The 23,150-nt window shown below is 41.7% G+C and overlaps 2 protein-coding genes across 5 annotated transcripts in view; one reads left to right on the forward strand and one right to left on the reverse strand.

Moving 5' to 3' along the window:
• Nucleotides 1-11,053, reverse strand: part of SNX4 (sorting nexin 4) — a 29,374-nt gene extending 18,321 nt beyond the window's left edge. Inside the window, exons 1-4 of the mRNA XM_083490711.1 lie at nucleotides 10,856-11,053; nucleotides 7,616-7,734; nucleotides 2,964-3,102; nucleotides 1,445-1,594 (exon numbers count right to left, since the gene is read on the reverse strand). Coding sequence (XP_083346837.1) covers nucleotides 1,445-1,594; nucleotides 2,964-3,102; nucleotides 7,616-7,734; nucleotides 10,856-11,023 — 576 coding nt within the window. The 5' untranslated portion in view covers nucleotides 11,024-11,053. The remainder of the gene's footprint in view (nucleotides 1-1,444; nucleotides 1,595-2,963; nucleotides 3,103-7,615; nucleotides 7,735-10,855) is intronic.
• Nucleotides 10,952-23,150, forward strand: part of LOC310700487 (TGF-beta receptor type-2-like) — a 42,727-nt gene continuing 30,528 nt past the window's right edge. For 3 of the 4 annotated variants that reach the window (XR_014522644.1, XM_083490191.1, XM_083490192.1), the window contains exon 1: nucleotides 17,350-17,591. Coding sequence is in view for 2 of the 4 variants with exons in the window: in XM_083490191.1 (XP_083346317.1) it covers nucleotides 17,540-17,591 (52 nt within the window). In the remaining 2 variants the exon portion in view is untranslated. Of the gene's footprint in view, nucleotides 11,092-17,349; nucleotides 17,592-23,150 lie in introns of those variants that run through there. The other variant, XM_083490193.1, reaches the window with a different exon arrangement.

Genomic DNA, 23,150 nt, shown 5'->3' on the forward strand with positions numbered 1-23,150 from the left:
AAACAATCCTGAAAATCTTTCAACAGGCAGGACTGGACGGCTATTTATATGGATTTGATATACTACAGAACAAGATGAAAATGGGGCGCTTCCATTACTCAAATTCAACTATCAAAAGGCTACAGTAGATTTTTCTTGTTACATTATGCTGCCCAATACACTGCTGGTCATCAGGCAATGGCTTTTCCCACCTGCCTTGTCCCACCCTTCAACCCTAGGAGACGTTTTCAGACTATGACTTTAAGAACAGGAGAAGCTGCTGGGAAGAGAAACGAGGACTTAAGGTATTTTTTAAAAAAAACAAAAAACCCCAACAATTTTATAAGTTGTGTGTCTTTGTTTTTCAATTTGATCCTTCTTACTTGGTTTTGTATGTACTGTGGCATTTTATGCAGTGTGACTTGCTGTTTTTAAATTGACTATAGTTTAGTAATTATTTATTGTAATTGTTAGTGAATTTCTGTTTATTATTTGCTGATATTTAATTTTATCGTTTTCTATTATATTCTAATGGATTACCGAATATTACTTTATTTGATATACTTTATTTTAAATTTATGCTTTCATTATGACTTTTTTGTTATAAGATGTGCGATCTTTGTTGCATATTTTCTTCAGCTTGTAAACCGCTTTGTGTATAGCAGTATAGAAAGATGGTATACAAATTAAAGGTGAAATGAAACAAAGTTATCTCCTTTCCAAAAAGTCCAGGAAACTTTCAGAAGCAGCACTCCAGTATGTCCATGTAGTATTCACTTACGTACTGTTGCTAAAGGAGATACCTGCTTGATGGTCAGAAGAAGCCATTTCCAGCACAGCAGAAGAGAGGCAACAGAGGCCAACAGCAGGTGAACAAGGCCTGACAAATTTCATTAACCATATCCAGTAATCAGTTTATGAGTTGAAGTGCATTACACTAATGTTTATTTTTTTAATTAAACTGAAGGATCAAATCCAAGCAACTAGGGGAATAAAACATCTATCCCTTAAAAGTGGACTGGAAAATAAATCAGTAAACAACATGAACATGAGTAGAAGTAATATTTCATGCTTTAAACAAAAAACAGGCTTCTATTCGATGTCTATAGTTGTTAGGTCTCAGACAGAGCAATGCAGATATTTGCCTTGTCAGACCACTGGTCCACTTAACTCAGTATTGCCAACAGTGCAGGGCTGAGAAAGAGTCCTGCATGAAGTCCCAAATATCTGTTCTAGTCAGTGTAGACTCTACACTAACTGGCAACAGATTTCCAGAACTTCACACAGGTGTTTCCTACTCAAAGGGAAGCCACCAATTGAATCTAGAACCTTTTGCAAGCAAAGCATGCACTCCATTATTGAGTTAAAGCCCCACAATTCTTACATAATCTGATGCATTTATCATGAATTAGAATTAAGGTGGAAAAGTTTGGTTTTTTTAATCCTGCAGACAGAATTAAGGTACCTTGGTTAAAAATGCATTAAAAATCTTCTCCTGACAAAGTATGGGATGTGAAGCCACCCGCAAAAGGAAGTTTTCCAAGCCGATTCTTCTTCTTTCCACAAAATCTGGATCCATGTTATCTGCTGCTAGCTTATGCCAAACAAACTCTGCCTGTGAAACAAGGGGATGTGTTAAGAGCATGATTGTGTATACTTCACACTAAGATAATGTTTTCCATTTCTACAAATTATGTGAATTAAGTATATAAGCAGCTATGTTTGCTTTACATAATTTATTCTGGGGCAAAGGCACAGAAACCTTATGCTCTGGTGACTGAAAATGCTGCTACAGTTCAGTTCCTCAGTCTTGAAATTTCACTAGGCACTGCCCATACTTGTGTAAACATATCTTCACAACCTTCTGAGGTCACCAGCTTTTTGGGGATCCTGGGTATATCTGGCATGTTGAGTGTGTGCTTTGAGAATCACATCTTCTGGCTGCTTCTCTCCCTACTAACCCAGGTCTCTCTTACATTCATATATATGCCCCAGAAAGAGAGAAATCACACATACAACACTTGTACCCCCCCCCCCCGTGTAGATTGGGTAAAAGCTGGAGTACTAGTAGTACTGCGTGATCTTACATGGAGTCCACCCAAAAACCACCAAATTAAGGTTTATGTTGGTAGACAGCAAAATAAAAATGTGTCAGTAATAAAACAATAATGATGCAAGGCATAAGTGATCATTATTATTATTTTACATTGGATGACAACAAAACCACCATCAAATCACAGAATACATCTATAGCCATATATCTGATCTATGAGTTGATGGTGATTTTGAGAGAATTCCTAGTAAAACTGAGGATCTGTGCTGTGGATCTGCATTTTTGCACCACAGCAGCACTGAAAAGCACTGGATCCATGATTTTTTTACAGCTTGGTCAATGGAAACAGAAATCATGTGTGATATAATGGTGGTCTGATGAGAAACTTGTAAAAAATAATAATACAAGAGGATCAGTTTTACTAGATCCAATGTATGTACATGTGTGTGTGTCCCCCTTTGATTCCTGTGGCACCCCTGGTTGCTACCCCTGGTTTCTCCATTTTTCTCACCTGTTTCCCATACTGCTCCCCTTTCCCTCCTAACTCCCACAGATTACCAAGCTTTGTGTTCAATTCCTGATCTAAGCATTAAAAAGCACATAAAGCTGAAAAAGGAAGTGGGAAATAGTGTTGCTCTTCCAACTTCTTCATTTAGTCATATGTACTTTTAGAATAAAACACAGTACCCATCCACACCACAGGACAAAAGGGGGCAGTAAGCATGTCTATATATGGTGGTGGGGAGGCACAGAGTCTTTGCCAGGGAAAATCTACAAGGGTATCATTGTTCCCATGGACTCCACACTGGCAACCCCAAAAGACTGCTTTAAAAAACCCCAGCCTAGTACAATACTGAATGAATGCTAGTGTGGATATTGCGTCAAGAAAGATGGAAAAACAGAATGAGATGAAGTTGCAACATTTTCTTACCCTTTTTTCTGGCAAAGGTGGTACAATAACATGTGGGTAGTTAACTAGCAAATAATTCCTCAACAATTCAAATTCACTGTATCGCCTCCAAAGAGAATCTGGGGGAGAACATTGCCCTTCAGCCTGCGACTCCACAGCCCTGAAAAACATCAGATCATAATTTTGAAGCGAGAATGCTAAGATCAGTACAAGATCTTAGTCTTCAAGCTATACACAATTTGCTAAGAAATGTTATTTTGTGGGTTTTGCAATGGCCTTTATAGAGATACTATATGGGGTTCTGAACTGTGGGAAAACAAATAATGCCAAAGATTCCAACTGTGACGTTTCACTGGTATTGCTATATGAACCTTTTAAAAATGCAATGGTCATTCTTACCTTACTAAGTGCTTCTGGCCATTTTTGTATATCCAGTGTATTTACTTCATTTAAAATGTTTCTATATTTTAGTGCTAGATTGAGTTGTGAAACAGTGTACGTATACATAAAGCAAGAAGTACCATAAGCTGGAACAGAAACAACTATAATGATATGCACCATGTTAAATATTCACCTAAAATGTTACTGAGGTTCCAGGCCTATGAGATAACATACATATATCAGGATATGTACACCCTTGGCTACTATTGGGAAGCTGACATCAAGCCAGCAGGGAAAGCAAAGGAATATGGAAAATGCAAATTTTGGCTTTGCTAGCATGACCAGCCAAAAATGGTAAGCACTTGAGTTAAATATATAAAATGGATGGCATCCAATGCAGTGAAAGTATGCTCAGACACAATGGGAATTCTGCCCCCCTTTCCTCCCTACTGCTGTCCTGTAACAGACTCTCCTGTCATTGCAGTAAATACAATGAAGAGACAGTGGGAACCTATATCTGTGGTCTTGCTTGGTAATTTTATTTATTTTTTAACAAAAGCATAGGTTCAGAAAGAGAGATTATAATGGAAGGCTGAAATTCTGCACTACAATGGAGACAAGGTAGGGAAAATTGCAGGTATTTTTATTCTTGAAGAATATTTTTCCATCTGGCTGCATTAAGTGGCCATAAAATATCACTAATGTGAGAATACTTCTCCCCAGGAGCTTTACTCCACAAAAGGAAGTTAAACCCACAAAAGGTACTCATTATGCTGAATGCCTTCATCATCATTTGATTCTTGCAGCCACATTATAAACTTCATCTCTAAACACAAGTTCTGCAATCCCTGCCTCAATTAAGATGATAATCACTTGCTGACATTTGGTCTAACTTTTCAATTTATTATTGGTTTTGAAACATTAGGATGCTTGTCAAGTGTTCTGACAAGAAAACCATATGCTTTCCCACTTAATAAAGCAGTAACAATGGTCCTTGCCATGAGCTGAAGCAAGATGCCTGGGGGAAAAGTTAAGGAAAAAGTTATACCTCTGAATTTCCACCATTTAATGGTGTAAGTGATTAAGATACTGAATTATTCTAAACCCGCATTTATTTACCTAAGTGAGAAATGCCAAACTGAACCAATGGGCGTTGAAGATCTGTCAATTCTCATTGCTATATAAAACTAACTATCTGAAAATGGGCCATTAAACAGAAAGAACCTATAAATCAGGAAAACGCAAGAAGGACATTGTTTCTTTCCCAATTTAAGAAAAAACACCTTTTGACTGGATGACTTACATGGTTAGGCCTGGTTCACACACTTTTAATACAAGTTTACAAATGAGTTATTCCATGTTTAGAAGGGGACATAGGCATATTACCATTATTCCAGGAGAATAAAAGTTACGCTTTGCCGAATACTTAGCCAAATGATTGTATTTGTGTGCTTTTCTCCAAAGAAGAATATATTTAAGGGATCCAGTAGTCCAACAGCTATTTAAAATCCTTCTAGACTAGCATCCTGGTAAATATTATAGGTGCCCAAAATTATTTGAATATGAAATACAGAAAAGGGTATTTGACTGCTAAAGCAGACAGATAAGCAATGAATAAAGGATAATGCAGCGGGTCCTTCCCACCTTAGGATCAGTGTTTTTTACCTACTCCTAAATCTCTTTTCTCTTCCTTGCTCCACTGAAGTTGTGAAAAGGCTGGCATATCAAAGGAAAAGATAAGAGCTGTCCAATTCTCTACTTGAATTAGGAAGAACTTAAGTACTTAGTAAGATATTTGAAAGGCAGTCAAATATAATAAACTCCATACTTTAACATAAGAAGAGGAATTTTACATTGACAAATAGGTTGCACACAACTGTAATCTAGAGGTGTCCAGCAAAAGGAAAAAAGAGTGGAGTCTCTTATTAGTTACTCTCAACATGCTTTTGTAAACTTTGTTTTAAAAAAAAGCCAAACCCAATACTCCTCATTTCTAACACACAAGCAATTCAATACACTATAACCATTTCTGCCACACTGTTTATGCTTGCCCCATTGCTCTATATACAAAGCCATGCACACACCAAAAGTGATGTATAAATAACGAACAGCAGCAGTATGGGAAAACAAGATGTATATTATACCCTGTAGAACAATTACAACTTGTTTCATTTCCTTAATGTTCAACAGTCCAGAGACTATCCTAGAACCCTTTGGCATGGGGAGGGTCTACTGGGAAGCCCATTTGAGACCGCTGGATGTAAGTTCTCAATTTTTACTGCCAACCATGTCTCTTTCAGTCCTTATTACTATTAAGCAAGTTTTCAAACCGCCTCTTCCCCTAGGATAGTTTTTATTTCACAGATTTATCTGAAGATGATTTAATAAAGTTACCAGCAAGACCAGGGAATCAGCGAAGCAGCTACAATTGTCCCTCTGGGAACTGCACATCTGTACTAAGCAATGACTTAGATTAGCATTATGTGTGAACTGCATCATTGTCAGCGTTCAAGTTAGCAATTCTCTTATACAGATAGATCCTTTTAACTAGTCCTGTTCTGACCCAATGTGCAGATCACTTGTAATAAAAACAGCTTGTTAATATTTTTTGGATTGTTAAAAAAACAAGTCCACAGAACTTGAATTCTCATTTAGATTTTGTTATTTTAATTGATTTTAATTTAATTTTTATTTTGGTGTTTTAAATCGCAGCAAATCTAGCCTCTCTAACTGCACAGAGCTAGCAAAGGACATGTTACTTAAGAAATTCTTAACATGTTTAAATTCAAATAACTTGGAACCTTAACAGATCAATCCTGTCTACTCAGCAGCAAGTCCTGCTGAGTTCAATAAAGCCTACTTCCAGGTAAGTGGATACAGGATAGCAGTCTAAGTGATTACTCATGAAACACTGGGAACTCAGCAACTGCAGATAGGAAGCATGATGACCACATTTACTATTAGGGAAAGGCTGGAGAATCTTTTTCCTGCTGCGGCTACATTCCCTCAGTAATTATGGGCCAGGAGTCTTACACCAGCAGTGGGCAGGGCAGAAGCCAGTGACAACTGGTACTAGAGCAAAAGTAGCCATGGCTGCTCCTTTTCTCTCTCTTTGTGCCCACCTCTCCCCCCATTCCTCTCCCTCTCCCCTGTCACCCTCTAGCCTGCCCCCAGTCACCCTCCTTGCAACACATAAGAAATTAGTGCAAGGATACATGAAATTAAGCTGAGGGTCAAAATATTAGACAAATAAGGGATCTTATATTGCCTGTCCCTCTATTAGACAAATAAGGGATCTTATTTTAAAACTGAAATATCTACAAGTTACTGATTTAACCCATTCTCATTCAAAGCAGAACTTATCCACACTACATTTTTCTGAGTATATCAACTTTAGTAAATTTAACCTAGCTTTGGAGGTTTATTTTTTAGTGATGGGGATACAATGGGCTGATCACCATATATTGATTTTATAGTATCATCCACCACTGAACTTCAAGAAACAAACAAACAAGAAAGGATTCTCTCGTTTCCAGCAGTCAGAATTAGCCACTGCTCTAAATCTCCAGTTCAAAATAATCTTAGATAAGCAAAGCTGATACAAAATTCCTTTATAATAAAGGTTTAAGCAATTCACCAATATTGCTAATTAATAAGATACAAAAAAAAAAGTTTGAGATGCTGTAGAAAGGGGAAAACCCTACCATCTGCGCCACAGAGTAGCTAAAAGGTCAACAGGGTAGCAAGGCAGTTTTTTCAGGAGATGAACAGGACTATTTTGCAGTTAGGATTGAAAACAGTAATCTAGAACACTCATTTTATTGAACAGAGAAAAATAGTACCTGTTTATTATTTGCAAAAAAAATAAAGCTGTGTTAGAGTGCTACAGTAAGCTTGAACAGCTTGGTTAATAATGTACAAAGGGCCACAAGAGTCAACCAACATTTATATGCAAATGCTTCCAGAATGAGTGGTCTGCTAGCTATGTTGAGCTTATATATGGCTACTGATACTAGCATTTTGAATTCTTGCCAGTAGAGTAACTAAACAAGAAAAGACACAAAGATTAAATCTATACAATCTATTTCAGAATACTAAAGAATTCTGTGGAATACATACAACCCTCAGCTCACAGATTCATCTACAAGTAGGCTAATATGAATTGTCCTTCAAGTACATGTTTCCATACTCATCCAAAAGCAGCCATAGAATACTGCAATGTAACTGGCCCTTAAACTACTGGAGAAGAGCCAATCAGATACCTAACCTTGGTTGAATGTTCTTTTACCCACCTTGTTTCCACGAGGTAAGCAGTGTAAGTTTCCTGCATGTTCATGGCATTCCGTCCAGTCCGTTTCTCTGCTTCTGCAACACTAATTTCTATTTTCTTCAATAAGCAATCTTCCATCATCTTTTTACGGAGAGAGAGAGAGAGAGAGAGAGAGGATATTAGTAAGAATTGCACAAGACAAAAACAACTATCAACTCCTTTTGAATTCTGATTCTTCAAAAGGGCAGAGCACAATTTAGTTTCACACTCTTCATTGGTGCCAACAATATATGTAAGCTCACCCCAAGTACCTATTGTTATGAATTTGGGGGGGAGGTAGGCTGTATGCCGGAGCCGCCTTCTACTTTCTGGATCCAGCACAGATTCAATTTCTGGAATAGCCAGGCTAACTTCCTGGTGAAAGAATGGCTGTGTAAGTATGGGTCATTAAAGTAACAAAGAAGTTTCTTTGTGGTAATCAGAGACGCAAGACCCTCTTGGGGTGTTAATGCTGTGAGCCCCTCCATAGTAGGCCCAGGTTGCATATAAGTGTAAATAAACCATATATCATAAAGACACTAGAGTCTCCACTGTACCTCATTCTGAAGGAATCAAGAACCCTGGGTAAGTGCGTAGAACCTGTGGAATTTCATACCACTCAAGAGATTGGGGTAGCGTGCAACAGATTGTTAGACTCTAGCCCTAACATTATAGTCTTATTCTTCTGCTTTAACTATATCAGAAAAACTGCCATAGTACCCTATTTGTCTTTTAACTACACCAACAATGAGCAACGGTAGGTAGGTGCATACTGTACGCTGAAGCTTATGGCACAGCAGAAGCTTTCTCATATTGTACCACATGCTATTCTTATGTGAAAGAAAATAAAGAATTAAAAACGGGGGACTTTCCAGCACTCTTTGTGTTTCTGCTTGCTTGGACCGTCATACTGTTAATACACTTCTTACATACAATCTTGCCAGTGAAGAGCTGCTTCAGATATTACGTATTAAAAAGGAAAGCTCCACATGTACATGTGGAGAGAAATCATGACTGGCCATGCCTCCTCAACATATATGCACCATTTATGTGCAGTAATACATATGTATGTAGTACTTCAAACATGACAGCAAGTACACATACTGTATGCTCAGTGATAGGTGAAGTAGCCATAATCCTACTTTTTCACCTTAGTCTGTTAGTTTCCCAATCTTTACCCCCTCCTCAAATGCTGGTGTTCATGTGCATGTTCACAATCACTTAGTTCAAATGTTGCTACCATTTCATATCCGCAAGCCAGCTGGTATAAGATGTCCCTCTCTTTCATATAGCATATTTCAGTCCCATTTTTTGTCACTAAATAGCCAAGCCAGATAGCAAAATAAGTTAAACTAGACAGAACTAGATCAAATGGACTAAAAATACAGAGGGGCAGCCCTGTATAGGGAAGTTTTTAATGTTTGATGTTATGCTTTTATACTTGTTGGAAGCAACAAAACCGATGGGCAGGGTACTACTACTACTATATTTCAGTTTATCATTAGAATGGGTTATGGGGTGTTAGCAGAATGATAGTACCTATGGAGGAGGGGGGAAATGTGCTCCTTCTTGGGTAGTTAATCCCCACCCTACACTCAGTTATCATCTGTGGCTCTGGGTCAGCATGCGATAAGCACCAAACACAGGGAAACAGCTTCAAGTGGCTGGTTAAACTAGGTAAAGATAGCTGAGAGGTCTCAACCCCTCAGTGAGTTAGGGACTTCCTTGCATGTGTAGACAGGGTCGGGCAGATTGAGCGGATGGGACAAATAGTGGGTCCAAAGGTCAATAAGGTAGTTTCTGCACAAGTGAGGGTCAAATGGGGCTCGTCACCCTGGGAAGGTTGAAACCAACAAAGCTTACTTTAGAGTACACATGCCATAAGTGATGCTGTGCATTACCACAAGTAATAAAGCACCATAAGTGGTGCTTTAAATTAAGCCTCTGCTTGAATACACACACTAAAGTAATAAGTTTCAACCTATTTTGATCCAGGGTCTACCTTTAACCAAGGTATGAATCTGGGAACCCACTTACAGTTTGAAAGCAAATATTTGTACGGCAGTAGTGCAGCTCTTGCAACCCACCTCAGAACATGCCATGACCCTGAAGTGGGTCACCAGGTAAAGACCAATGCAACAGAGCGCCTTAGGCAGACCACCTGCTCCAGTTAGTATTATTTATTCAATTATTTATTCAATCCACATTATTGTGTATTGTGTATCCAACTATCACAACACAAAAACACGAAAGGAGGCACAAAATACATAACAAAGCAGAAATGAACCAGGAACATGGAGATGGTGGTGCCATGCAGAGTGCTCTGCACAGTACAGTGGTACCTCTGGTTACGTACTTAATTCGTTCTGGAGGTCTGTTCTTAAGCTGAAACTGTTCTTAACCTGAAGCACCACTTTAGCTAATGGGGCCTCCTGCTGCCGCTGCGCCACTGGAGCACAATTTCTGTTCTCATCCTGAAGCAAAGTTCTTAACCTGAGGTAATATTTCTGGGTTAGTGGAGTCTGTAACCTGAAGCATCTGTAACCCGAGGTACCACTGTACTGCCAAGTCTTTACCATCGTTATTGTCAACCTCTGAATTCCTAGGAGGGTTAAGAGGAGGACGGCAGTTCTGAGGGCGCTGAGGGAATTTCGTTAACAATGACGGATGCAGTAGAATCTTTATTTGCATCAGCCACTAGCCATAGCAATAAAATAAAATGTACTGAAGATAAGAGGTAAAAAACTTTCGAGGTTTACATTAACAATCAAATAATAGATCTTATTCAAACTGCCCCCGCAATTTGATTTCGTTAACCATGACAGAGGAGAGGGATTTTAGCTGGAGAGCCTTTCCTCACCTGTGCACGCTCAGCTGCACCTGCCAGAACTCCCAGCGGAGAGAAACTCTTTAAGAGCCCAGAGGCTCCCCCTCCCCCTCCCTGCTTCTCAACGGAAAACGCCCGCGGGACCCCCTCCCTCCCTCCCACCCACCCACACCATGCAACTAACCCTCCCGAGCCTCCACCCCAGACCCTCAGCTCAAACCCAGCCTCCCTCTGCCCCCCACCCCCTTTCCCGCCCTCTCAGGCCCTCCACCAACACCCCCGCCTCTTCTGCCGCCCTTTCCCTTCTCAGCCGCCTCCGCCGGGGAAGCGGGACTAGGGCGAGGGCCGCGGCCTAACTGCCCTCCTGGTCCCCGGGAGCGGAGCAGCTCCCCTCACCGCGTAAGTGGCCGGGGAGGCGGCCGCCGCCGCCTCGTCGTCTTCCTCCTCCTCAGGCCCGGGGCCTCCGGGAGACTCGGGCTCCTCGCCCTCCTGGCTGCTGGTGCTGCTGGTGCTGCCGCCTCCGCTGCTCCCGCCGCCAGGGCTCTCGGCACCGGGATGCTCCATGGAGGACACAAGCGGGGAAAGGGACGCGGAGACTCCACCGCGCAGGCGCGGAATGCTCCCTGCCTGAGGTAACTACGCGGAAGGCGGAAGGAGGGAGTGGGCGGGGAGAAGGGGGCGTGTCTTCCCCGATAGGTGGTACAGTAGTCTCTCTCTCTCTCTCTCTCTCTCTCTCCGCCCCCCTAATCCCAAGCCCTTTCACGCAGCTCTACTGAAAACGTGAAGTGGAACGCACTCCTTGAGAAGGAGTAGTACCCGCTAGTATGCTCTCTCCCCCGCCCCAGACCTTCCTTGGAGGTTTTTAAGCAGAGATCTGTCATGTTGAGATCCCTCGCACCGCAGGGGGTTGGGCTAGATGACTCTGGGGGTCTCTCCCAGCTCTACTATTCTGTGATCGTATGGTCCTCGGCACCACTAAGGCGAGATTTGCACCGCTTGATCACCCGGGTGCTGTGCATGTTTCGGTGGGACTTTGCTAGCATCAGTGGTCACTGACTTGAAGCCTGTATATCTTGTTGCGTGGATGTTGTTGCTCAGAAGTTGCGTCTTGGCAAATCCCAGTGGGGCTCGCAAGCAGCCTGACTCATTGGCTACAGTGAGAGATACTCTCCTTGGGTAACTTCCGCCCCACCGACGCCTCCCGCCGTGCAGGTTTTTTTTTTTGCATGTCTAATCGAAGCTCCGGAAGTGAATTCCACCTTATTTGGTGGGGCTTACTATCTAGTAAACGTGTTTAGGCTTTATGTGTTTTCTCAGACTGTAATACGATATACTGTACCCTGGGATTAATGGGAGAATCAGTAAAGAAGAGAGGGTGTGTACCTTTGCATGTGCAGTCTTAATTCTTGCAGCCCCCCATGGTCTGATTCCCCTTCCTGATTAAAGGTCTGATTAAAGCTTTCGCAAAATATATGATATCTGGGGTATAGACAAGGCAGTGCTATGGGGGGATGTGTGTATGTGTGTTGCAAATGCGTGGGGAGGGGAACCAAACTGGGTCTTTGACCCAGGTGAAATAAAACCTAGTTTTGCAACAGTTGTAAGCATCTACCAGTATTTCCATGCACACGTGAGTTTTAATTAAACACAATACATTTAAAACACATGACTTCTGCCAAAGAATCCTGGGAACTGTACTTTGTTAAGGATGCTGGGAATTGTTTCTAAGTGAAGATACAGTTCCCAAAGATTCTTTGGCAGAAGTCATACGCTTTAAAAACCAGCAGCACTTACAGACTGGCTGAACTCCACCACAATTGCTCCCTCCAAACCTCCTTGCCCAAACTCCAACTCTCCACAGGCCTCAAAGGATGGTGCAAAGGCTTGTGGGATTGCTAGATGCCGTTCCTGCACTCTTTGGGAGGCCATTTTTGCCCCTTTCAGTGACATTTCCGGGTTCTGGCAATGCATAGTCACACATGACTTGAATGCACATAAATGCGGAGTTGCCGGTACACTGTTTAATGCAGGCTACTTTTGAGTCTTATTTAAGCCAAGCATTCAACACTTTAAGCCTCTCCCAGGCCATGTTAACAAGACAGGATGGAACTAGGCAATTTGCCTGGCTGTGCTGAATGTTGTTCAGCTCAGAGATAACCCCATCAAAAGAGAAGAGAGCTAGCAAGACAGCAAGGCCCTGTGTATGCTTTAATGCGGGTAAGGAAGTCAAAAGGTCTGTTTGAGACTCTTCCAGATTTGCTTTTGTTGTCATGAGAGAAGATACAATCCCAAGTTTCCCATTATCTTCATCTTTAGAACCCAGCCATAACAATAATGCTTGATGAGGCATATATGGGATTCGCACAAGTATTTCAGCATCACTGGGGTGGCTTCAGAAAATTCCAATATGCATATCCTTTAAAATGGAAGTGTAACTGATGCAAGAGACATATCTTACTGAATATCTAGAGTAAACACCCCAAAGACCACTTCATAACGGGAAACAGATTTTGGGCGACTGTGCAATCATGCATAAAATGGACTATTGGTTTATAAAACAAATCTTAAATCAGTCATACTCAAAGGGCACATCGACAGTTCACATTCTTAAAAGGAGTGTTTGTTCCAATAAAATGTTCGTTGTAAAAACTTGGGAAATTCTATCTGACTAGGAATGAATGGGCAAAGGTAACAATTAAAATAACCTTGGAAGAAATTTGTACAAACAATGGAGACAACAGAATAGAAACCAGATACACTGAAAGCACTCAAAAGGTCTTTAAAATCATCTTTGAGTTTATTTTAACTGGAGTTGTGAAGGGAGGATAGGTTAGAGAGGTCAAATGCATGCAAGTTTAGTACAGTATGAATGTTTTGCTTGCAATAGCTAAAAGCTAATTTTACAGATGGAGAAATGCATTCAAAGACAACAGTTCATAAAATAGGTTTAAGGGTAGAGTGGCCCATTAGAAGAAAACAAGATGTCTTGATTGCTGGGACATCAGAAGAGGATTTTGATCCTTGTAACTTTTTGTAGTTTGGTCAGTTGAACAGGAAAAAAGTTTCATGGAAATCTGAACTGTAGGTACAGCAGAACTATCACAGCCACATTCACCTGTGTTCAAAGCATACAAAGCAAGTCTGATACACACTGATAAGCAGTAAGCACATGTTTGTGCAAACAAGATTTTAAGGCTTCTTCTGTATGTAAGTAAACTCACTTCCTTAGGGAATATTGCCTTTTCTTCTCTTTGGGCTTAACACTAGGATAACAAAGGGAGCCACCTTGAATAAAATATTGGAGGGCGGGCCAGGTAAGCCCTTTCTTGGATAATCGATCACAAACCATTTGAATGGCAATGCCCATCAACATTGAGGGCATGGCCCCCTCAAATATTTTATTGGGGAGCTGAAGGGACCTTGGCCCCTAGGAGTTGGCTCCTATGGATTGCTAAAATTTGCCAGTTCCACATAGACAATACACAGCTGTTACACTGTATTCATCTTAGTGGGCTGTCTTCTGATCATCAGGTTACAAGTTCTGGAGGCCTTCCTTAATCATGACATTTCTGATGAAGCAAGTAATAAAAGTAGGGTTGCCATACATCCGGAATTTCCCAGAATAGCCGGGATTAGACACAATTTTTATGTCTGGATTTTCACTTTTTGAAATATGGCAACCCTAAAAAAGAGGCAATAAGACGGAAAAGGGAATGGACTTGTAAGGCACGACACAAAACACATTCCCTGTAATGAAATGTATGCCATGAGAGTACAGTACAGAGGTTGAGTTACACTTTTGTGTTCACCATTTTCATTTTTCACTTGCCCTCTTCTGGAGTGTTAAATGTTTGTTTGCCAGCTCTTCCATGATTGTTGGCTGTGTAATTGATCTTATCTCCCTCTACTGGTCTATTGTTTCCAAGTTATATTTCCTGCTTGCTGGCAAGGATACACTTAGATGTGGATCGTCTTTGTTGTAGAACAACATAGAAAGCTGCTTTGCACTGAGTCAGACCTTTGGTGCATCTAGCTTAGGACTGCCTAAGGTGACTGGCAGGAGTTCTTCATGGTCTTAGACCAGAGGTTTTTGCAGCCATGGCTGAAGATGGCAGGGATTGAAGAGGGAATCTTTTGCATGCAAGTGGTGTGCTCGACTTTAGATCTCCTCCAAGTAAACTGTGAAAGTATGCTAACTGCATTTTTGGTCAGACTCTCCTATCCCAGCCTGAGTTCAGGGGGGAACCTGTTGTTCCTGTCTGAAGCAGAAGCAGCTGTGCACAACAGTGATTGGCGGGGAACTGGTGAGATCACTAACATACATATACATCTCCAAAGGAGATTTTCAACATTTAAACAATTGATGCTGCTGATGCTGCTTTTTTGTTGTTGTTTTCTTTGGAGAGAGGGTGAATATATATTTAATTAATTAAATAAATATATATCCAGTACTGTGAAAAAATAAGAAGGCAATCTGCTTGAGGCACTGGAAAAATGGGTTATTCATTCACCATTTGATCTGCTGCCCAGTATGTCTGTTGAATGGGATATGAAGGCACCCTGCTTTGTACGGACGTACACACACTGACATGATCTTTGAAGAGGTCTTTGTAGCCAAAGGTCTTAAATTCCAGTAGGCTGTGGGCTAGGGTGCATTTTAATTTTGTATTTACTATAATAAAAAAGGCAAATGCATTTGCTTGTGATGTAAAGGATGTATAAGATGAAAAATCCTAGTGGACAGTAATTAAAAGTAAATAATCATTGGTGGCCTTTTTAGCCACAAAAACGTTTGCAAAAGGTGCCAAAGCCTGAAGGAAATGATGATTTAAAAGGGTGGGGAACCCTCATATATTGCTCTAGCAGCTTCAGAGATGCCTCCGCATGTAAGCGGAATGGCTGTAAAGAGACCACAAAGACTGCAGGAGGGCTGGGGAAAGCGAATATTAAGCCAAGCAGAAGCAGAACCCATAAAACAGAGTATCTGGAAAGTTTTCAGGGAAAAAAGAGGGGATGGCAATATAATAATAATAATACCCCACCCATCTGACTCTGTTTCCCCAGCCACTCTAGGTGGCTCACAGCATATATCAGAACACACTAAAACATCAAAAGTTAAAAACTTCCCGAAACAGGTCTGCCTTCAGATGCCTTCTAAAAGTCAGATAGCTGTTTATTTTCTTGACATCTGAAGGTTAGGGTGTTCCACAGGTAGGGCGCCTCTACTGAGAAGGCCCTCTGCCTGGTTCCTTGTAACCTCGCTTCTCACAGTGAGGGAACCAGCAGAAAATCCTCAGAGGAGGACCTCAGTGTCTGGGCTGAATATATACTTAAGCCAGAAGAAAAAATGCTAGTTTCTTTCAGCTCATAAACACCAAATATCCACAAAGATAACATATTAACAGATAACAATTAATGTATTAATTGATCTGCCTCCTTTTTACTTTACTCTATGGTATTATGTATTGCATATTATTCTTTACTGTTACTTGCTCTCGGCCACCTGTCCCCATCATCAGTCTAGCTGTTGTATACCAGCAGGAGCTTCCGATGTGAACTGATGGCACCATGCTGAAAATATATTTTAAAAATCACTGCAGCCAGGTTATCCAGATCTAGAAATGGTCGTAGCTGGCAAACCAGAGAAGAGGTACTCCTAACTGCTGAGGTCATGCAGATGTGAAGTGACAACTTAGTGTTGAGTAACACCCCCAGGCTATGTGCCTGCTACCTCATCCAGAACAGGTTGTCTCCCTAAACGCCAGGCATGGAACAACCACTTGCCCACAGCATCTCCACCTTATGGGGGATAAAGCCTTAGTTTATCGGTCCTCATAGAGCCAGTTACTGCTTGCAGACACCACTTGCAAAGCCCAATTCAGATGGAACCAGGAGGTAGAACTGGTTGTCGTCAGCATATCGTGCTCCACATCTCCGGATACCCCTCACCAGCAGTTTCTCAATGGCCAAGGAGCTGAGCCGAAGTCCCCGAGTTCTACATCTGGTAGGAGCAGCCCTGCAGGAAGGAGCAGAACCACTACAGTACAGTGCCTCCCTCTCCCAGCCCAAGGAGCTGCCATAGGGAGAAATGGAAAAGGAAAGCCAACAGAGCAGGCCCCACCACCACCACCACATTCCATCTCTTCCCTAATTAATGGTCATCAACCAAAGTGAGCAAAGGCTGCTTCAGTACAGTGGTACCTCAGGTTACAGACGCTTCAGGTTACAGACTCCGCTAACCCAGAAATTGTACCTCGGGTTAAGAACTTTACCTCAGGATGAGAACAGAAATCGTGTGGTGGCAGTGGGAGGCCCCATTAGCTAAAGCGGTCCCTCAGGTTAAGAACAGTTTCAGGTTAAGAATGGACCTCCAGAACAAATTAAGTTCTTAACCCGAGGTACAACTGTACTGTGTTTCGACCTGAAGCCAGACCGAAAGGTTAAAATAGGGTGTGCTTTTGTATCCTTTTAAGATCTTTTGACTAGTTTTAAATAAAAGCTTTCAAAAAACAACAACAACCACCAATGATGATAACGGCAACATGCTAATAGCAATGACTGTACAGATGTTTTCCTAAATGTCGAATTTTGGTATTTGATGAAGCTTAACATCAAATTCCAGTACTTTCTAAAGGAAAGTGATAACATAGGGAAATAGTCACTGCTGGATTCTTTCATTCTCTTTCCAAGAAAAGGATTTGTACATCTAATCTTAGTAGACCTGTTAAAATTAGAGGCAGGAATGAGGTGCTCTTCAAACAGCGTTGGACCATACGGAGCCGTTTTTTCCTGAAGCAGCTTAGCATTGTCATCGTTATATCAAGCCCTGCTCTCCATGCCAACTTTTCCCTCCCCATCCTCCCCCTCCCATATTTGTGTGTGTTCAGAGAGTCAAGCTTAGCCTGCTCATAAACTTCAGTTCCTGGGCGGACCCCACACACGCACAGCTGGATTTGAAACAGCTGGAACTGCCTCCCCTTCAATTTTAGACAGGAGCCCCACAAGCTCTGGATGGGCTGGCGGAGGATGAACCGATCAACGCTGTGAAGCAGGGATTCAGTTGCTGGCAAGATCCAGAAAATGGGTTACTGGAGGAGCCTCACTCTGAGTCTGCTACTGCTGCTGTTGCTCCGTGAGTAAAGGAAAAAAGGGCTTCTGCTTCAGCTGTGCAAAGCAAGAGGCTGTTTATGTTCCTTCTCTCAGCTCCCTTCTCCTTTGCTGATGACTGGAAGGATAAGAAATGTCTGATAATTTGGTATAAGCGCTAGCTGCAAGGCAGGCTTGGAAATCCAATCTCTGCTTCTTTCTATCGGTAGATGTTTGTCCCATATAGTCAGGCTTCTTGTAGCTGCAACTGTTACAGTACTTGCTGTAACCAAACGTGGGTTAATGTTAGATGAAGAAACTAATGTGTGTGTTTTTGGTGGGGAGGGAATTGCATTGGTTGTTTTTACATTGTATTGCAGCATTTTAAAATCAGCGGAAATACTTGGTTGAATAGTTTGAGATGGTCAGGGTTTTGCGATGGTTGTAACATAGCTTGTGTCACTCTCAAATTGACCCGTTCACACAAATTTAAGTGCAGTACTAACTAAACCAATTAAGTATGATGTGGAGGGAAATGAGGATTTCTGCCATTGCATCTAGCTGCTTGGCAAGGCAGCCCAACTATCGCATAAGCAAATAATTATTTGTGGCAAGCACTGTGTTTCTGTTTCTGTTAACGGTCTGTTAATACTGAAGATACAACTTCCATGGTGGATTTGATAGTATGCCCCACCAGGCTGCAAAGGCTCTTGTTTAAATCATAGATGCACACGTATAGATGCTATATATACACAAGTCAGAAGAAGTATATACACTTCGTGTGTGTGTGTGTGTGTGTGTGTGTGTGTGTGTGTGTGTGTGTGGCGCAAACAGCATGGCTTTATATGGGATTTGTTTATTGCACTGATACACAAAATTTATTAAAAAAATGCATTCTGTGTCATTCTGTGAAACCATAAGGGTGCCTTTTGATGGATGATTACTTGGCTGTCAGTTATGGCAATTCAGTGTACCCAACGCCTGGAGGGTAAGGCTATCAGTGGCTACTAGGCATGATGGCTGTGTTCTGCCTCCGAGGAAGTATGCCTCAGTATGCTAGTTTCTGGGAATCATAAAGGGGGGAATCATAAAGCAGGGAGAATTCTGTCGCTCTCAGATCTTGTTTGCAGGCTTCTCATAGGCATTTGGGTCTTATATCTGATCCTGCAGAGCTCTATGTAGGCTCATGTGCAAGTCACACATACAGAACCTTGCCTGTTCCATGTGCTGCAGTTTCCCACAAGCACAAATAACAGGGCAAGGGTTATCTGGGGTGGGGGGCACTGTTTAAGTAACCTATTTTGGCAGCATTGTCATGTTTCTTCCTGCACAACCCTGAGCTCTTCTTCATGGTTCTGTTTCTCCCCCTTCCACGGGACAGGACGATAAGAACAGGGGCAGGCTCCTAGAATTATAGACCCATGAAGCTGTCTCATGCAACATCAGAGCATCAATGCCTCTGGTCAAATAGTGCCCACTGCAGCCTTCGACAGCCTGGTGGCCTTCCAGGTGTTTGGCGCAGGTAGGAGTTGGAGTCGAAAACATCTGGAGACCACCAAGTTGGCAAAGACTGGTCTGCTTCACTTGACAATGGCTCTGCAAGTTCTCAAGTAGAGGTCTTTCCTAGACTTATTTGTTTAGTAAAATGTATGTATACCACTTGACCGTCAAACCCGCCACCCCAAGCGGGTGGTATCATAAGGGCATGACTTTGGGGCAGAAGTCTAGAATGAGCTGGAAGGCTGGATGACTTCGAATAAGTGAAATAACTCATATTATCATCTAAAGAAAAGGACCCCATAAGGTTATTACATCAGAAATCTTCGGTTACCTAACTGCACCACTTCATAACTTGAGAAGCCAGGAACAGAATTTTCTGCATGCAAAGCCTATGCTTTTTAACTGAGTTATGGCTCTTCCCCATTTTTTTCTTGGGGGGGGGGCAGGCAAGCTCCTGCTTGCCACCCCCACCCCACTTCCAAACAGCATGCTAAAGAATGAGGACTGGAAGCAACAAGAGTTTCCTTTACTCCCGATTCCTTTAAGGGAGTGCCTGGATCAAAACTCCCTCTGTTGCCAGTTTGGTGCTAAAGCAGAAATGCAGAAAGCGGAATGCAAAGTGAAGTAACATATATAGGAAGGAATACCATGTTTCATGTTCCTTTGCAAAACACCCCCCCCCCAACCTTTACAATTTTCTTAATTCTTCCCGTGTATAGTATGTAGTAACAGTGTTACATCGGTGAAGATCTTGTGTAGTTAGTGAGGATCAGAGACTGTGAATCAGGACCTCTGAGTTCAGATACTGGGCACCAAACAGCCAAAATGAAGCACTTTGATTTCTATGGAAGGGCCTATTCAACATCCTGATCAAATGGATGCCTACCCAGAAGTAAATTCCACTGAGTTCAATGGGTATATTATATGAAAGACACCCTCTCTGCAAATATTTCATACCTCGTATCAATGCCCTGAGAAAATAATTCTTAATCATTTCAACAGCACTTCCCGAAGTATTTTATAACCATTGTCTTATTCCTACCCACAACAGCCCGTCAGATAGGGCACTGTGGTTTTCATTTCTAAGATGGAGAACCGATTTGCCCAAGGCAACTGGGGAATGTTTAGTGGGGCTAAGAATGCATGACTTTGAGGTCTCAGTCCAGAATGCAAGCTATGGTACAATGCAAGTACAGATATGCCTCAAGTGCCTTGAATTTAGGCAGACTCCTTCGTGACAGAAAGAAAGACTGTGTATCTAGCCAGCAAGTAATAAGTTTGGCTTTCTTCAAACTGGACATATGGAACAGGCAATCACACATGTTAGACCAACAAAGCCTTCAGAACTTTTAATTTCTGTATTTAATTTGCAAATAGGCATCTTTCCAAGGTTGCTGGAAAATTCTGTAGGATATTCTCACCAGATGTACAGGAAGATAGTTTTGGGGGGTTGCTTGCCATCCTCCATCACACATTCTGTTGTTGTTGTTGTTTCTCTAGGGATATAGTTCTCAAAAAGAGTGATCTAGTCCTTCCTATAGAAATGCAAGGGTTACTTGAAGTTGGGGGAGATGAAAGGTGTCTCCCAAGAGGGAGGGGTTTGAACTGTGATTTGGCAAAGCAGAGACAGGCAAGGAAGAAGTGTCAGTTTATTTCGCAGCAGGGACTAGGATATTATCTCCTGGGAAGCTATTTGCCAGTCCTCTGCATGCCAGATAAGTGTGTTTTTTCTCGGAAAGAAACCCACCAAATAAGCCAAACGGAGGAAGGAGGTAACATTAAGCATAGCTTTCTTATGACCAATGAGAAGGTAGCAAAATAGTGAATAACCTTCATCAGACTGTTAAGTAAAGCATAGGGGAGTGAGAACAAAAGCTGGCTTCATATTGAAGCCATAATGTCTGCATTAGTGAAAAGTTAATTTTTCTTCAATAGTCTTAGTACTCCAGAATTTATCACTGGCTTTGAGAATGGTAGGCATACTGAATTGAGTGTGGTGTCATGGTTAGTGTTGGACTAGGACCTGGGAGGTAAAAGTTCAAGTCCCCACTTGACCATGCCATGAAGCTCACTGGGTGACCCTGGGCCACTCGCTGCCCGTCACAGGGCGGTTGTGGGAGAGAACCATGGACATGACCTTGAGCTCCTTGGAGAAAAGGGTGGCATATAAACAATAAGAAGAGCCCTGCTGGATCCGGTCAAAGGCCCATCTAGTCCAGTGTCCTGTTCTCATGGTGGTCAACCAGATGCCCATGGGAAACCTGCAAGCAGAAGCTGAGGGCCACAGGGCTCTCCCCCAGCCCCTTGTGATTCCCGGCAAGTGGTACACAGAGGCAGAATGTCTCTTGACAGTGGAGGTAGTAGCCATTGCTACATTATCCTCCATGAATTTGTCTAATCCTCATGTAAAGCCGTCTGGAGTTGGTGGCCATCACTGTGGCCATCTTGTGGTAATGAATGGTATAGTTTAACTATGTGCTATATGAATAACTACTTTATTCTCTATCTTTCCTTTTCTTGCCTACCACCATGTGTCTTGGTTTCTAGTCACTAGGCAACTGTAAATTGTTTTTGTCAGAGCAGTGGCTCATCAAGCTCAGTATTGTCTATACAGACTGGCCATGGCACTCCAGAGTTCTTTCTCAACCCTGCTTTTATTCCATATAAAATAAGGTATCCAAAGTTTAGGGATGGGGTGACGGCAGTAGGATGGCAAATGAAGTGCTATTGAGGGAGACTATAATTCAGTGCCAGGACACATGTGTTGCATGCAGAAGATACCAACTTCCATTTCTGGAATGTCCAGTTAAAAAGGATCATAATTTCTGCTTGAAACCCAGGACTCCGCTATGCAGCTGCAAATGAAACATTTTAAGTGTGTTGCAAAGTTCAATATACAAAGGTGGCACTAGATGGCGAAAGTGAGCTATGGTAAATTCAATATATTTTTCAAAACTCTTTTTTTTTTAACACACACATTTTCACTGTGTGTTTTTTATATGTGTGTTGATTCCACCCCAGTCACAGTAGGCAGTGCCAGGAGCTAGATGTTCAAATAACCTGACAGGTGTAATGAAGCTTTCTATGTTCTGCAGATCTACTTTGAATTGAAAAGTTTGCAGTCCAAAAATTGACTCATTAGTTATAACCAACATACCAGGTTGGGAAAAGCTGCTTTAAGTCTATTTATTCCCTTTCAGCCACCTCTCACTAATTCTTTCTTGCCTCATTTCTCTGTCTCCTCTGTCCATTGAGCCTATCTACCTTACCCTACCTTACCAAACCACAGGGTTTGTGTGAGTTTTAATCCTACCCCACCTTTTTAATACCCTTGCAAATCTGGACTAAAAGCATTTTAGCAGCTTTCCTTCAACAGCTGGAATGTTTATAAGCATTCCATGCCATCACACAGTTCAATAAATCAGAGGATTTGCTACCACAAGCATAATGCTGTATCAATTCAGTATAAACTGAAATCCTTACCAAGTGTAAGGGACTGGCATATGAGTTAGAATTTTATTTATTCCAGCAGGCTTTTGGGAATTTGTGATCCACCTTGAGTTCCAGTTCTGGGGGAAAGGGAGGATATAGATAAATAAACTTAATAATCATAAAATAAAGAAGTCTTATTGTGCTGTTCACATTATAGTTACTGTAGTAACGCATAGAGGGCTATTGGCTGAGTTTTGCAAACCCAGCTGCTGTAACTTGCAAGGAGTAGCAAATAGAGGACCAAGAAATATGAGTCTCGCTAATTGATTATAAAGCAACATTTTTAAAAAAAATACATTTCAGTTTTCTAAGACTTTAAAAATAGTATCAGTTGGCAACTTTATCAGCTGCAAGGAGATGGTTACTGGAACTGTCTGATTAAGAAAGGGGTGGCATTAAATTTTAAACCCTTCTTCTTGCTTCTCATGATTTATAGCCTCTTGCAAGATTCATCATTGCAATAAAATAACAAAAAAGGCTGGAAAATGCTTAGCTTAGTGGACCACAGAAGTTTGTCACTGAGTTATAGCAGTTTCTTTGCTCTGACATCTCTTTGTTGGCTCATCAAAGTCTTTCTGCCAGATGGTAAACAGAATGCCTGCCAGAAATTTTC

The sequence above is a fragment of the Podarcis liolepis genome (genome assembly GCF_965112155.1).
Source record: "Podarcis liolepis genome assembly, chromosome: 1".
NCBI classification, from domain to species: domain Eukaryota; kingdom Metazoa; phylum Chordata; class Lepidosauria; order Squamata; family Lacertidae; genus Podarcis; species Podarcis liolepis.